Raw genomic sequence first — 17,304 nt, 5'->3', positions numbered from 1 at the left:
CTAATGCGAGCCGACACCGGCAGCGGTCTCTGCTTACCAGGCCGACCCGGTGGACAGCGCAGCCGGCGTCTGGTAACGCTCCTGGGACAATCTGGCAACACTTTGCCAACAATCTGGGCGCCGGTCTGGCAGCGGAACATACCCGGCACGCGGAGCATTCGGGAGCGCCGCGCACCGCCGCCGTTTGGCCGGCTCAGTGGTGCACACAAGGACACGGGACAATGCCAGCGCTGTGACACAGCCGGCGCGGCTATTTCTGTGGTTATACCAGTCCCCGACCCGACCTCATGATAGCTCGGTGGAAGCTGCCGGAATTTCGCCTAACTTGGCCGCGCGGAAAGTGGCTTTTCGAGGTCTCTGAGAGCGGGACTGTCTCCACTTTCAGCGTCCGTGCCGTGCTGGCTGGGCTAATTGAGCTTATCAGCTCTGTGACTTCCAGTTGTCAGCGGCTAGAACGGTCGAGCAGAGACGTTATTTCACTGTCAGATATAGCAGTGGGAGGTGACAGGAGCACGCACGCCTCCGCGACACCTGACATCTGCTGCTGTCAGCCTGTCGGCGCCGACTCGGGCGGCCGGTGACTGTCAGTTGGACGGCACAGAACCCCGTGAAGAGCGCTCAGCGGTGGTTGCGGCCGAGCTACGAGAGCGGCCCGGGGCAGGACGAACCTGTTTGTATGCCGCAATGGCCGACGTTTTTTACATTTGACAAAGACGACACAACTGTAACGAACTGTACTGCTGCGGGGGCTGCAATTGCTTGTCCATGCAAAAAGCTGGCAAATGGAGTAATGTCAATATTTGCGTTCTAAGGGTGCATGTTTTGCTTACTGAAGTGTTTGTCCTTCCACGTTGTGTTTCTGGGGCATTCCAGGACAGCTCAACCACAGCCGAACACCCTCATATTTTTAAAAATTCTGAAACTTTGTGTATAGGGTAATCTGACACGCTGGAGACGGCCCTGCCAATATTAGACCTCTCTGACTAAAGGTCACAGAGTTATAGCCTCCGGCATTTTGGAGAGGTCACCCTAAAGACCAATCTTTGAGGGCATATATCTCAAAGAAAAAATATTTTATATATGAAAAATATATACCGATGGACTCAAAATTGATCAAAAAAGATTTTGGCTATCTCGAATTTTTTTTTTTTAAATTTTCAAAATTTTTGATTTTGTGACCAATTTTTCAAAGACCTGACTCGACCTTTTCCTCATCGAAATTGTACTTTTCGTCTATAGACAAAATGTTTTTTGATCAATTTTCTTTCGATAGCAAAAATAAAAAAAATGGGTTCTGCCTTTAAAATATATTTTTCGCCACACATAGATGGCGCTGCTGACGCTGTTTTTCCTGAATAATTACTGAATTGAGATAATAAGATGCAGATGATGATCAAAGTGTGTTTCCCAACAACAGCTCAAACGGCGTTCGATAGCCCTGTCAAATTTGTCGAAAGAAACCAAATTTCGTTGACCTAGGGGTCACCGATGACGTCACAGGTCAGGTCAAAAATAAAATGTTTCACCGTTCACGGGGCTTCTAGGGAAAGCGCTATAACACCGAGTAAAACGCATTTTGTCGAAAATCAGCGATAAGGCGTCAGTTGTCTAGTACATATGTTGCTATTAGAAGTCACTGGTCATACCAGGTCAGGTCACAGGTCACAGGTCAGGTCACCAAAGGTCACCACATGAACCCAAGTTTACTAAGGTTGTGCGATGCATGTTTTATGGCCAGTTTTTCATTTCCAACTCAATGGTGTTGGTTATAAGACTATCAGGTACGGAATAGGTCACTTTCTGGTGGAGGTCAGCCGGTCAGGTCAAGGTCAGGTAAAAAAGGTCAAATTTCAAAGTTGATATTTTTGCATAAAATGGGTATTGATTCTATGCAGCTCTTCACAGGGAGTCTAATGGTGGTCTTTGTTTTGCGTTACGAGGTCTAGAATTGCTGAAAATTGAATTTGAAAATTTAACGTCATCAATTTTGAAGTTTTTTTCGCTATAACTTGGCCAAAAAAAGAGGTATCGATCTCAAATTTGGTATGTAGATAGAAAGCGGTAGGGACTATCACATATATTCCGTTTTTTCGAAATTCAAAAAACATTTTGGATTTTTCGGCTATTGTATTCAAAAAATCTATTTTTTGATTTTTGGGGGTCAAAATAAAAAAATCGAAAAACCGAAATAGCAGTTTTGTAGCCCTCTTGATTCCACACCTTTTATTTATTAAACATTTTTCTGTATCTCTAAAGCTGTAGGCCTGACAGCTCTTCCCGCGAAACCTTTTTTTGGGTCGAAAATGGCAGAAATGACGTCACTCTGACGTCATTAGCGGCCAACCTATCATAGCCTTTGGAAAAAATGTTTGGTCACCATGTGCGCTAGCTACTCCCGGGAGGGTACTGAAAGTTTGGTGACGATCGGCGCAGCGGTTCTCGAGATATATCGAAAAAACCAAAGGGGGCAAAAATGCCCCCCCCCCCCCACCGCCTCGAAGGTTAAATAGCCACTCAAAAGGGTCACAGTGTCTTATTTTTTGTTAGAAAACACGCATCTGTCATGAACTGTATCTTATCATCTAAATTCCGTAATAATATAGGAAAACAGCATCAGCAGCGCCATCTATGTGTGGCGAAAAATATATTTTAAAGGCAGAACCCATTTTTTTTTATTTTTTCTATCGAAAGAAAACTGATCAAAAAACATTTTGTCTATAGACGAAAAGTACAATTTCGATGAGGAAAAGGTCGAGCCAGGTCTTTGAAAAATTGGTCACAAAATCAAAAAATTTGAAAAATTTTTGAAAAAAAATTCGAGATAGCCAAAATCTTTTTTGATCAATTTTGAGTCCATCGGTATATATTTTTCATACCTAAAATATTTTTTCTTTGAGATATATGCCCTCAAAGATTGGTCTTTAGGGTGACCTCTCCAAAATGCCGGAGGCTATAACTCTGTGACCTTTTGTCGGAGAGGTCTAATATTGGCAGAACCGTCTCCAGCGTGTCAGATTACCCAATACACAAAGTTTCAGAATTTTTAAAAATATAAGGGTGTCATTTTTTAAAAAAATTGGTCGTTTTGTCTTGGAATGCCCCTTCTCCCAAAAATCGACGCACGGGTCCGTGGGCAGTCCTATCCAATATGTTTGGGGTCGGGAAAGTGGATATCGTATTAGCGATGAGTACCGTAGATGCCGTAGCAAGGACGATTAAGTGCTAGAATCATCAGGTCACTCCTTGGCAAGTGTTTGTCCTTAGCCAAAGGCTTGCACAATACACATACTTACTTACCCATTACCCATTTCACGCATAGGTAGGTACCGCACCAACTGCATGCCTATCATACTGTGTGTTTCTCAACAAATACATGTAGATAGGTAAGCCTGCTACTGTACCAATTGCAATAGCTTAGTTTCGAAGGTAGGTAGGGGAAGTTGGGGGAACGCCGAAGACTTTTTTTCTGACGCCCGTAGCACGCAAGGTAGACAACATAAGCTATTCTTGTTGGCGTCATTCGAGAGGCCAGTCTTTTGCCTTTCAAACATACCAGGCGCATTTGATGAATTCGCATACCGTTAAGCGCACAAGCTAAAAATATCAAAGAAGTGACTTTTTCGGCGTTGCCCCGAACTGCGGGGAAAGCCGAAAATGGGAGAAATGATCAACGGGGAATGCCGACATTGATGTTTTGCCATTTTATCTCAAACTTTATCCAGAATTGATCAAAGCTGACACGCGTTTTAAGAGCTTGAGGACGCGGTGCACACTGGAAGTTATAATTGTGTGATATAATAAGAACATGCCAGGTAAATCATTCCTTATAGGTAACAGGCCGTTGTGTCGGTTGAAAGTGTAATTTGTGTGACTAAAAATACGCGTTGCTATTCTACAGCAGTAAAGTCCACGTAGCGTGCTTTTAACACGTGCGTAATCGCACGTTTTCGGCATTACCCCAGCCTGCCATACTTTCATTTGCAGGCCCATAACTTTTCAACGTGCTGTATAAATTTCAAATAGGCAGCACACTTATGCAAAGACATGCTAAAGATTACTTGACCGAATTGGCCAGACAAACGGTAGCATAATGAGTAAGAAATGCAGCTACAAAGGCGCATGTAGTACAAGGGAAACGTACCTTGAAAACGCTCTTGGCGCCCTCACAGTCGAAGTATTCCGAATGACGACTCGTAACAAACATGCGATAATTGTAGTCACTTAAGCTTCAGAGCATCACTGACAGGTGGCATCCATGTCTTACGGTTTTCGAAATATCTCGAATTTCGGCTTTGCCCCAACTCCGGCATTGCCCCAACTTCCCCTAACGTGTGTAAAAGATTCAATCTAATTTAGCAAATTCATTTTGGCACTCTTTTACCCACAGCTGCTGTTTTTTTTCGGATCTCGCCGCTGCCTGGCGTGAGGGGAATGGGGCACTAAATAATGATGGTAACTCCGCCATTTCTGACAGCAACCATTCAATTCACCAATACCAAATAGTCAAAGCCAGACTCACGAGACAATAGGCATTCAAAAGCTTATGACCAAATGTTTTATTGAGTTTGGACGGTTTCAAGATATTTACTAGGTCCATCGGTAACCTTACAGGAAATCTTTTCCGTTGATTTTCGAATTTTAGCAAATTCCTCACAGCAATAGTGGTATTACAGACCTCGAAGCGTTAAACTATACATGAGCAAAGTAAATAATAGGGGTTTCCTCACGCAAATATAATCCAAAACAACTCCTCCCTCCCAGCATCAGCTAAGTTATTTTGCAAATTGGCCCCTCTTCACATTTTTGAAAGCTACATAAGCGTAGGTTTCCCTATTTTGCTATCAATTAAGTGGACACCGGTCTCACTTCATGAGCTGGGTGTAGGGCCTAGGGGTCACCTCCTCGCGAGGCAAAAACGAAAGTTGAGGCCACTAAAAAAGTCATTGGAAACCCAACGGGAGCCGCCAGTGTAAGTACGTCTTTTGGGAGAATATCTCGATGCTAAGGGGCTCTAGTGCCAATATAAATCACGTTACCTCCTGCTATCGATAGGGCTAAGCAGGATTGACCTTTGGAATACAGTTCCCTTTCAGGGCTTGGAACGATTTCATGGCACCGACAGCTACTATCCCTGCAATATTTAGCAGGCAGACATTATCTCCAGCACGAAACGCGAGTTTACGATTGGATTGAGCAGAACTAAGCCTAAGTGGATCGCAAACAGATAGGCTGTATATTGAGCAGGCCTGTTTGAGATTGTGCTTATTTTCGATAACTAGCGCCCTGCAGGGCGTGGCGGACGGTGTTGGAATACTTTTTGCATATCAGGAAAGACAACTCGATGCCGGCGTTTTCGGCCTCAATAATTCAGTAGCCTATTTTATTTGAGCGGTAAAATGTCCGACTCTGTTCGCTTCAGTATAGTCACATCGTCAGACTGGTTCTTTAGCACATAACTTCACAACTGGAAAAATGAATACTTCCGTCTCACCAGCCAGTGCACTCCAGTTTACGGACTCGGCTCCAGCGGCGTAGTTTTTGATTACGCCGAATAGCTCAAATCTTAAAAGGAAGTTCGAATATGACTGAAAAGTTCGGACCCAGCGGCCATCTCAGCGTACTTAGCCCGGAGACATCTGTAAGAGCACATGCATATAGGTACATAGGATACGGTACCCACGAATTCTACTGCGTAAGTCGGGAAAGACCTAGACACGTCTGGATCTAGTCGGATAGTCTGATCCGTCTGATCTCCGCATCCGTCCAGACCCGTCCGGATTCAGACGGCGAAACGAGACTAATTCAGTCAAGAGCCTCTGGAGAATGGCCGCTAGTTTGGCCCTCGCTGCTGTCGACCGCCGACCAGCAGCGTGCCGCCAACCACCAGATGGGTGACGACCGCCGACCGAGTGCCGACCATCAGAGGACCGCCGACCGCTGACCCACGACCACCGACCACCGACCGCGTGAGAGAGAACAGTCGACCGCCGACCGACCGCCGACGGCCAGACGGGGATTGCCCGGGGATGACGGTGCGAAATTATGGAGAAGCTCTCACGTCGGCACTGAGATGTCGGGAGGCTGAAAGTGGATTCGATGATGATTTGATTGTTGAGCGGTGCGTTCGCTATTCGGTAACGCAGTTCTGCCGCCGCGCAGCCACACTGCGAGCTAAAGGACATCGGTATAAACCATAAAGTCGACTTGGCATTTGCTGATAACGTATCGTAATGAAACTCATTCCGTAAATGATCTCTCAGCAGTTTTGTTTCTTCCACAAGCAAACATACAATTGGAACGAATTGCCCTTAGAAAAGATGTTAGATGACAACGATTACTAGGCACCTTTCGTTTGAGCTTAAACTATCTACAATATCCTTATGTGTTGACCAAAAGAAAGCAATAATTTGTCTAAGTAACATCTTAAATGTTAACTACGTGCTATTTTCCTTTTTCGATCTATACGGAAGCGAAATTAAATCTTGCTGCATCGTGGCACCGGCTAAAGGCAGAAAATTGAGAGAAGTGGCATCGATCTTCCCAGCCGCTGCCCTCTGGAGCGGAGCAGCTGAAAACAAAACCACCTCAGGCGGAAACAAGAAGAAGCCTAAAAGGCGACTCACAGCAGACTGACACCTTTGTTAATGAGATATGGAGGAGCCGAGATTATTTCTTCCTAGCTCCTTCTCTGGAGCTGCTGTGAATTAGCCATTATATAGGCATACGATGCCTTCCTAAACCCTGAAAGGCTTGCAACCGACCAAGGTGTTTTTGTTTATAAGCTGCTCATTTCCTGTCGGCAATTGGTAAATAAACAAATAAACAGATAATAGTTGAATAAACTTTCCGCGATAGACATGTAGCGATGCCTCATAGGCCCATAGCTGCAATTTGAAACGGAAGTGTCTGGAAGAGGAGATTGAAAATGGGAGATACAGCTAATTTTCCAGCTTTTGCAGCTAATTTGATGTTCAATTCCTTGCGCTGCTATTCAGATGAATTAAAACCACGGTGGGTAGGTCAGCCATACTCGTATTGCTTCAGCGTTCGATCAGGGAGCGAAAACACAGAGCAGTTCCGTACACAAAATTAGCTTGAATTTATCGACCAAATAAATATTATCACTATCGGTTCCCGATCTCGGTTATTTTGGAGCGTGAGGTGCTGACGGGATGTTCATAGCGGTCCTCTCCGCGGCCCCGGACGGGCCTCGGCCTGTCACCCCTCTGACGTCCGCCTGTCACAACTCTGACGTCTGCCTCATGGCTCACCTGAATTTGACCTCCCGCCTGACTCAGCCACCTCGCCTGACTCGCCTCTGACTCTGGCTTCCCTCCTGACTGACTCGCTTCAGACTCGGACCTGCCGCTCGCCTGACCAGCAGCTCTGACTCGAACCTCTACCCGCCTGACTCGCAGCTCTGACTCGGACCTCTCGTCTTTTGGCAGGCGGAGGACAAGAAGAAGGGCGGCATCGACCTGAAGCGGTTCCAGGAGCTGTACGCCCAGTTCATCGGCAACCCAGACGAGACGATCGGCGCCGTCTACCTGTTCGGGCCGCTGCAGGAGCTCAACTGAGACCGCGGGCCGAGCCGAGGGACCGTCCCGGGGCCGCCGCCAGCACTGCCCGCCCAGCCCTCCTCACACAGCGGCGCCGACCGGACCCGGACTGACCCGACCGCGGAAGCTGTGGCGGCTGCGTCCTCTACTGGTCCGCAGACGGGCGCAGCATGGCGCTCAGCTGCCCGCCGTCAAAACATCTGTGACATTTTACATCACTTGGTATCGCCAGTTTGTCCTACAGCCTCCCCGCGAGCGCACAAGAACTTGTCCCATTTTGGATTAGATTAACCCAAAATAAGAATGGAAATAAAGCCGATATGATTTGATCTATAAAATTAAGGGAATATAGCAGCAGCTAACTATGTAAATTGTCTCAGATGGTCAGCCTATCGACTCCTTCTGGGAGTGATCAGCATGCTTGCAGCGACAATGTTTTCCACTCAACTATTGAGTGCGGCTGTTCTGCCCCTTCCAGTCCTTGTGACTGTTATGTACATACCTATTTATGAATGTATCCCATACGTGTTGTACATGCTGATAGGTCGACAGGCTTCTCTGACAACGTCGCTGCATGCTCGAGTGAAGTCAAATACATGCTGCTCGGTCTGTGTGAGGAGACGTCTTTCGAGTGGCATGGATTCGTTTCCAACCGACCAACCGACTGAAGTCGGCCGCCCCTGCTGACAGCGCCTGTCGATATCTGAAATACACAGCTGAAGTGTCACAAACTATGCTTCAATGAGTCAGTATACAGGTCATACGATTAACCCGCGCGGGGCTGGGGGGGGGGGGTAAATTTTACCCCCCCTCGCGAATTTTTGCGATATCTCAAAAACGGCGGCGCGCAGCGCCGCCAAACTTTCAGTACCTTTTCTTACATCAATTTGACACGTTCCCTGAAAATTTGAGCGAAATCCGTCGGAAAATTTTTGAGAAATTGACGTTTTAGTGACGTCATGTTCGTCATTTTCGCCTCAAAAACAGCAAAAGGTCAAACGCCGCTAACATCTTCATTTTTAAAGGAATCAAGACGTAACAAAAAAGGTTATACGTAATTTTACTTTGTCTATCAAATGGCTATCTCGGTTTTTTGAAAATTTTGGATTTTGACCTAAATTTTTTCAAAAAACTGACTTTTTTGGGAAAATCATTATAAAATCCAAAATTCTGAGTCTATCGCAAAAACCGGAATATATGTCAGAGAAGTGGTCTATGTGCACCTACATACCAAATTTTAGAAGAATCGGTTCAAAAATGTGGGAGTTATTCAAAATTTTATGACGTCACGACACACAATTTTTTTGAAAAATGACTTTTTTGGAAGTTCTAGACCTCGTACGGAAACCAAAATAGCACCATTCGATTCGCCGTGAAAAACTGCATCAGATAGACACCTTTTTAGGCCTTAACAACCAACTTCAAAATTTGACCTCACTTGACCTGACCTTGACCTGACCTCGACCTGAAATTCATCCAGAGGTGGTCCATATCACTTATTGAGTGTGCCTATTGAATTCTATGAGTAAAATGACCCATAAAACATGTGTCGCACATGCCCTTTTCTATATTTTGTTTTTTATTGACCTGACCTGACCTGACCTGACCTTGACCTTGACCTCTGAATGATATTTTATGCAACGAATATTGTCTTGGTAGCCTAAGAACACGTTTTGGGCGATCAGTCTCAGTCCATGACTCCATTCTTCGGCAACTACGGTGCAAGGCCGATACTGTAGAAACTTGCAATTTGTACCCTTGACCTGACCTTGACCTTGACCTCAAACTTTAAATTAAGTACATGTTTTTAGTAGTTCGTGATGAGAGCTTTCGATTGGCGTTTGAATTTTCCAAATCGGACCGTTAGTTCGGGAGATAACAGGGGGGGTAAAATTTACCCCCCCCCCCAGCCCCGCTCGTTCGGCTGGAGACCCCAGCCCCGCGCGGGTTAATATTCGCTATAAGCAGTGGACCATCGAGTACCCCTAGCGGTACAGACGGACCGCTCCACCACCCGCCCTCTCAGCCCGCCGTCCTGCGGGTGCAGCTCGGCGCCGCAGCTGACCGCCGCGCCGACCGCCTCCCCATCCTTCTTGTCTTCCCTCGTCTTCCCTCGGCGCGCTCCGAGAGTCCTTTGATGTGCTAATGCTCGGCGACACACCGCCGGCCGACCGCTGACACCGCACGTATCCAGACACCGGCCCGCCTCCCGCCAGCAATGCTAATGGGGTGCCGACTTTCCGCCACAGCAGCCGCTTTGAAAGTGACCGTTTCTTGTGTCCGCTCAGGCATATCTCTGCTCGCTACATTTTTTTTTTTTTTGCTGCAGCCTTAGGAGTGGAACATTGGTGCATTCAGGTTCATCGATATTCGGAACAAATCTCAATGTCGACGAAGGTCATCGATCTTGGGACGAATTTGAATGTTTACGTGTGATTATGGTGCAACTATACGCGCATTCAGTGACCACCGATCTTTTCGGGACAACACTACTCGACCGCAGTACCTGCCATTGCAGCAATTCCATAACTCGGGAGCCATTGGTCGATCGGAACGAACGAAACTCCATTCGAAACAGCGAAACACCACAAATTCGATTCAGCGGATACGATTTTACCAGCCAATTCGAATATGTTGACCTCAGATGACCTCGGTGACCTCGAAAGGTCAACATGACGTTTACGCCTAACGCAGCCATTCTATACCTAACTCGGGATCTACTCAGCCGATCGAGACGAAAATACCACCAGTCGGTTCGCCGTATGCGATTTCATCATTCATAATGAGTTATAGAATAGCCGCCATAGGTGAAAACGGTTATGTGACCTCCCAAGGTCACCGAGGTCACTTGAACGTCACTATGTTCGGCTAATGAAAACGCATGCGGCGAATCAACTGGTGGTGTTTAGTCTCGATCGGCTCAGTAGTTCCTGAGTTATATAATAAAAGCCCACCAATAGGTAGGTACCTACCAGTTAAAGCCCTAATAGGCGCGTAAAACGTCAAGTTGACCTCTCAAGGTCACCGAGGTCACCTGAGGTCACCATATTCGAAACGACTGATAAAATTATTTGCGCGGGCAAATCGACTGGTGGTGTTTTCGTCTCGAACGGCCTACAGTAGGTACCTAGTTCCTGAGTGAGGTAGATATAAAATGGCTGCAATAGTCAAAAAACGTCAAGTTGACCTTTCGAGGCTACCGAGGTCACTTAATGTCACCAAACTGGAAACGGCGGGTGAAATCGCATACGGCGAATCGACTGATTGTGTTTTCGTCTCGATTGGCCCAGTAGCTCCAGAGTTAGGTACCTACCTAGGTAATGTATATCATGGTTGCCATTGGAGAAAAAAAATGTGTGACCTCTTAAGGTCACCGAGGTCAACTGAGGTCCCCATGTTCGAAACGGCTGATAATATTGTATGCGGTGAATCGCCTGACCTGGTGTTTACGTCTCGATCGGCCCAGTAGTCCTTTGTGTGACCTTGTGACCTTTCGAAGTCACCGAGGTCACCTGATGTCACCATATTGGAAACGGCAGATGAAATCGCATACGGACGGCTGATGGACTGATGGTGTTTTCGTCTTGATCGGCCCAGTAGTTCCAAGCCCAAATAGGTGCGTAAAACGTCAAGTTGACCTTTTGAGGTCACCGAGGTCACCTCAGGTCACCATATTCAAAACCGTTCATGAAATTGCATTTGGCAAATTGACCGGTGGCATTTTTGTTCCAATCAGCCTCGTAGTTCTTGAGTTATGAACATGGGTGGAGAATGTTTGAAAAAGTTACCCCGGCCGGCGACCGATAGTCGCGGGAAGACGATATACTCACGTTGTTCTCAACGGTCATCATCAAACCCCTATTCTGACGCATTGAATAGGATGCTGTGTTTGCTCAAGGATGAGCGTTGTATCCGACACCGTATTATTCATAACATTTTTGGAATGATCGAAAAGGCAATTTCCTTTTAAATTATTATTTCTTTTTGCTTAACCCTATTCCTGGCGGGGGGCCTCAGGAGCCCCCCCCCCTGAGGTTTTTTGGTTATTTCTCCCAAACGCGTTGAGCTAGGAAGCCCAAATTTTCTGACTTTTCCTAAAAGGCTTCTATGCAACATGTCTGAAAATTTTGAGTTGATCTGACCTCAGGTCAGGTCACCAGAGGCGGTTTGGTGACCCTACCTCAGAAAAGTTTGCAATCACGCCAGAGCTAGAGTTTTTGACCGATCAATTTCTTCTCTTCAGGCTTTAGTTAGGGTACCAGTATGTGCAATTTGTATATCTCGGAATTTTGATATCGGTGACCTAAGGTCAGGTCAATTTCGCGACCTCCCCATTATAAGTCAATGGGGGAAAAATCAACTCCCTGTTTTTACCACTAAAACGGGTCGGAATGGCCCCATATACCATACATGACTTCATATACGATCAACCTTCACTACCTTGAGGTCTGTTTTGCTGTTGGGCAGCTGTGAGGTCATGTGACGCCATCAAAGGTCACCAAAGGTTTTTGGCCAATAACTCCGCACAGGAACAAGATACAGACGCGTGGATGGTCTCATTGTGTTCAGCTCGTCAAGACGCATCGAATGATATACATGATGACCTCGAGGTCACGTGACCTGAGGTCAACCTTTGACCTTGACCTTTCGAGGTCAACATATATATCATTCGATGCGGATTGACGAGAGGATCACGATGATGCCCTTAGTTTGTTCCTATCTTGACTAATTCGAAAGTTATTCGAGAAAAACTCTCTCCATATCTAGCGCCGCCATTTTGACTTTTTCGACCCCTGTGACGTCATCTTTGACCTGACCTGAAAATGACCTTTGTAAAAATTGTAGATCTTGACCGTGCGTATCCGATGCCGTTTACCGTTTGTCGCTGCGATGTGTAGTTTTTGAGATCTGAAGGGGGAGCCGAATCGCCCCCCCCCCCCCCCCCGCCAGTTTCTTGTCCCGGCGGAGCCCGCCAGGAATAGGGTTAAACTTGCAATTTCACACCGAACCCAAACCCATAGGCGTAGGAACAGGGGGGGCCAGGTGGGCAAGTGCCCACCCACTTTTCGAGGTGGGGGGGCCAACCATGTGTTTTGGCCCACCCACTTTTTACTCGAGGCCCCTCGTCTCGATTTGAGAGGACGTCGTCACCTTCCAGAATAAACAAACTCCGTAAAAATAAGTTCCACGAATCCCCACGCACGGACTCCAAGGGGCCGTGATGGATCCAAGGAGGCCCTCTGTTCATACTTGTCAGTCGAAGCCCCTGAGACTGATGGCCTGAGAGGCCCTAGTGGATCTGAGGAGGCCCCAATATCCACACTGGTCTGGGGAGGCCCCTGACACTGGCAGTCTGGGAGGCCCCTCTATCCACACTAGTCAGATGTCTGAGACTGGTGGTCTGGGAGGCCCCTCCATCCACACTAGTCAGAATAGGCCCCTGACACTGGCGGTCTAGCCGAGGCCCCCTACCCTCACTAGTCAGAGGAGGCCCCTCTATCCTCAATAGTCAGATGAGGCCCCTGAAATTGATGGTCTGGGAGGCCTATCCATCTACACTGTAGTCAGAGGAGGCCCCTGAGACTGATGACCTGAGAGGCCCTTATAATCACACCAGGCAGAAGAGGCCCATGAGACTGATGGACTGAGAGGCCCTTCTATTCATACTGGCCAGAGGAGACCCCCAAAACTTTCTGTCTAGGAGGTCCCTCAATCCGGCACCAGCCAGAAGAGTCCCCTGAGACTGATGGCCTGGGAAGCCCTTATATTCACACTAGGCAGAGGAGGCCCCTGAGACTGATGGTATGAGAGGCCCTCATATTCACACCAGTCAGAAGAGGCCCCTGAGGCTGATGGCTGTGAGGCCCTTCTGTTCATATAACTGGCCACTGGAGGCCCCTGAAAGCGGTGGTCTGGGAGGGCCCTCTATCCACACTAGTCAGAAGAGGCCCCTGATACCGATGGTCTGAAAGGCTCTTATATTCATACTGGCCACAAGAGGCCCCTGAGACTGATAGTCAGAGGTCCACTCCTAATGAATCTGAGGGGGCCCTCTATCCACATTTACACTTTTCTAGGGAGGCCCCCGAGACTGATGGTCTGAGAGGCCCTTTTATTTATACTGTCCACAGGAGCCCCCTGAGATTAATGGTCTGAGAGACTCTTCTATTTATACTAACCAGAGGAGGCCCCTAGGATTGATGGTCTAACAGGCCCTTCTATTTATACTAGCCAGAGGAGGCCCATGAGACTGATGGTCTGAGAGGCCCTTCTATTCAAACTAGGCAGATGAGGCCCCTGAGAATGATAGTCCGAAGAGCCATGCGGCGGCAACTGGCCGTGGCCATATTACGGCTCGGTAGGGCCCCACAGAGCTCATGAGAGCACCTCAAGGGCTCCTAAGTAGACACGCTTATCCCCATAAGGATGCCACGCCGGCTTCTGAAGGCTCCTTGTAGGCATCTAAGGGCCCTTTCCGGCCTCTAACGGCTCCACCCACCTGTGATGGCTCCACGCCAGTGTTTATGAGCGCCACACAGCGGCGCCTTTGAGGGTCATACTAGTGTCTCTTAGGGCCCTATATCGGTGGCTCTGGGGGCCCCACACCGGCGCCTCTGTGGGCCACCACACCTGTGCATCTCAAGGCTCTATAGGTACATCTGAAGGACCCACACCGACACCTCTGAGGGCCCCACACCAGTATCTCGGAGCTCTGAAGGCCCCCAGTGACTCCGAGGACTCACCGGCTCCTGAGAGCACCATGTTGATGTCTACAGTCTAACGGCTCCACAAGGCCACTGAAGGCAACACACAAGCTCTCACTGAGCTCTAATGTCCATGTACCGGCCTCTGAGCGATTTAAGCCAGCGCATTCATAGCCCCACACCAGCAATTGTAAGAGCTTCACACTGAAGTATCTGAGGGTTCCACACCAGTGTCTCTAAGGGCCACATACCGGCATCTCTGAGGGCCCCATACCGGCGTCTCCGAGGGTCCACATCTGGCGGGCACCCATCAGCGACTGAAGGTCCCACACTGTCGACTCCGAGAGCCCCATCTGCGTCTGGGAGCACCTCTAAGTCTAATCTCTAAGAACCACAGCGGCTCCTCCGTACGAAAGATGGGCGTCTGCATGCCAAAGGGGAGCGGTTCTGAGACAGTAGGGCACCTACGTGCAATAGAGGGGCGCCTATGAAGCCCATAGGGGCGCCTCAATGCGAAAGAGGGGCGCCTCTGAAGCCTACATATATGGGCGTCCACATGCAATAGAGATCTGCAGACTGCAATTGATCAATGCCATGGGGCCTGGGGGTGCATTCATACACTGGCGGATCCAGGCTTGCGTTTTGGGGGGGGCCAACTCATGCTGGAGCCAAACCTAGGGTACCCCCAAATCCTGTTTTCTCATCGGATTTAGGCCACTTATTTTTCGTCACAGCCCCGACACTATGATTTTTTTTTTAACTAGAAAGAAAAATATATAAATGGTAGCCCACCCGACCCATGCCTTTATATTACTTTGTAAGCACTTACCATTGCTTTTGTCGACCAGTTAACCCGCTTCGAGTCAGTGCTTGGGTCCCTTTGCGGGCCGGGAGGTGGTAAAACACCCCCTGTCTAACTCGGCTCCTAGGCCACGCACTGATTGAACTATGTTTCATTATCGTTTGGGGGAGGGGGCAAACGGGTCACTTTAGACCTCTGGGAAGGTGGCATGGCCCTAAATGCCCCCTCCCTGGATCCGCCAGTGTAAGAGACCATTGGAGCTGCAGTTGGGTACCTCAGACGTCAGGGTACGCCCTCAGATGTATAGGACTCGCATGGAGACCTCTTATGCTATAGTGGACTGAAAGGACCCAAAGGAGCCTGTCAAGGGCTCCCGGAGATAGACGTGGGCCCTCAGGAGCCCGCCAGAGCCCCCAATAAGGGATAAGTGAGGCATACCAAGTGCCTGCAATTGCATATTGCAAAAGCCATAACGCCTTTACAAATCAATATATTATGTATCAGTGGCAGATCCAAGGGGGGCCACATGGGTCATGACCCCCCTTGGTGCCCGGGGGCACCACATGCTTGTCAGGGGCACCACCGGCCTAGCAGGGTCACCACCAGCCCGCCAGGGGCACCACAGGCCTAGCAAGTAGCAAGGGCACCACGGGCCTGTGAGGGGCCCCACAGGCTTGTCAGGGGCACCCCAGGTCTGTCAGGGACACCAGAGACCTGCCAGGGGCGCCGCCGGCCTCGCAGGGGCACCATGGGCCTGTCAAAGGGGCACCAGAGACCTAGTAGGGATACCACAGGCCTTACAGGGGCACCACCGGCCTTACAGGGGCACCTTGAGCCTGTCAGGGGCATCACAGTCCTGTCAGGGCCCAGGGGCACCAGCGGCCTAGCAGGGGCACCACAGGCCTGCCAGGGGTACCACCGGTCTAGCAGGGGCACCACCGGCCTCGCAGGGGCACCATGGGCTTGTCAGGGGCCCCACCGGCCTCGCAGTGGCACCACCGGCCTCGCAGGGGCACCATCGGCCTCGCAGGCATCACGGCATCACGCAGGCCGCAGGGGCACCTTGGGCCTGTCGGGGGCATCACGGGCCTGTTGGGGGCACTTAAGGCTTGTCACTCATGTCAGGGGCACCACAGTCCTGTCAGGTCCCAGGGGCATCAGCAGCCTAGCAGGGGCACCCTAGGCCCGCCAGAGGCACCACAGGCCTGCCAGGGTCCAGGGGCACCACAGGCCTAGCAAGGGCACCACGGGCCTGTCAGGGGCACCTCAGGCTCCCGTGCTACCCCCCCCCCCGGATCCGCCAGTGATGCCACACCACGCGAAACACCGCCAACTACCAGCTGCCGCGCCATAAACACGTGCCAACAACAGTCTTTTTTTGAAGGTCGACTCCGCTCGCGCAACTTTTGACTGACCCTCACTGCTACCATATTGCTTCCATATTATGCTGTGGAAACTTTACTTCACCAAGTGGCTAAAAACCTCCATCAAGGTATATTTTCTTAGAAATTTTTCTGACGTTTTGGGGGGGGCCAAACAGGCCACTTTAGGCCTTTGGGGGGGGGGCCATGGCCCCCGTGGCCCCCCCCCTGGATCCGCCAGTGGAGGGTGACATCATCACTTTGAGGGCCACCACCGATACTGTTCGGGGCGCCATCGACACTATAAGGGGCGCCACCGACACTGCCAGGAGCACTTTGACCGGCGTTACTATCACATATGGGCGCCGTGAGCACATTGGGGGGCGGCACCATCATGACGTGGAGGGGCGTTACGGAAGGTTTGAGGGGCGGCAACATGACATTGAGGAGCGCCTCCGACACTTCGAGGGACACCAGCATTTCTTTGAGAGGCGGCACCTTGACTTTTGAGGAGACACCACCGACACTGTAAGGGGCGGCACCATCACTTTGAGGGGCGCCACGGATGGTTTAAGAAGCGGCACCATTATGTATATGGAGGGGCGCTACAGAAAGTTAGAGGGCGGCAACATTGTATTGATGAGTTCCTCCAAAACTTTGAAGGGCGCCACTGACACTGTAAGGGGCGGCACCAGCACTTTTAGGGGCGGCAGCATCATTTTGAGGGGTGCCACCGACTCGTTGACAGGAGACACCATCACATTTAGGGGGCGCCACTGGCACTTTGAGGGAGGCACCATCACCTTAAGGGGCGCCACCGATACTGAAAGGGGCGGCATCATCTTTTTGAGGGGCGGCATTATCTGCTTGAGGGGCAG

The 17,304-nt window shown here is 49.5% G+C and overlaps 1 protein-coding gene across 5 annotated transcripts in view; it reads left to right on the top strand.

Annotated features, from left to right (window-relative positions):
• LOC122378731 (sarcoplasmic calcium-binding protein 1-like) overlaps nucleotides 1-8,175 on the top strand; it is a 60,815-nt gene extending 52,640 nt beyond the window's left edge. For all 5 annotated transcript variants that reach the window (XM_043360174.1, XM_043360176.1, XM_043360177.1 and 2 more), the window contains exon 6: nucleotides 7,449-8,175. In XM_043360174.1, the coding sequence (XP_043216109.1) occupies nucleotides 7,449-7,577 (129 nt within the window). In that variant the 3' untranslated portion in view covers nucleotides 7,578-8,175. The remainder of the gene's footprint in view (nucleotides 1-7,448) is intronic.
• Nucleotides 8,176-17,304: the final 9,129 nt, after the last annotated feature.

This window comes from Amphibalanus amphitrite, unplaced genomic scaffold (assembly GCF_019059575.1).
Source record: "Amphibalanus amphitrite isolate SeventyFive unplaced genomic scaffold, NRLGWU_Aamphi_draft 000064F_arrow, whole genome shotgun sequence".
In the NCBI taxonomy this organism is placed as follows: domain Eukaryota; kingdom Metazoa; phylum Arthropoda; class Thecostraca; order Balanomorpha; family Balanidae; genus Amphibalanus; species Amphibalanus amphitrite.
Note: the sequence above shows the minus strand (reverse complement) of the source record. Positions and strands in the feature narration are given on the sequence as shown.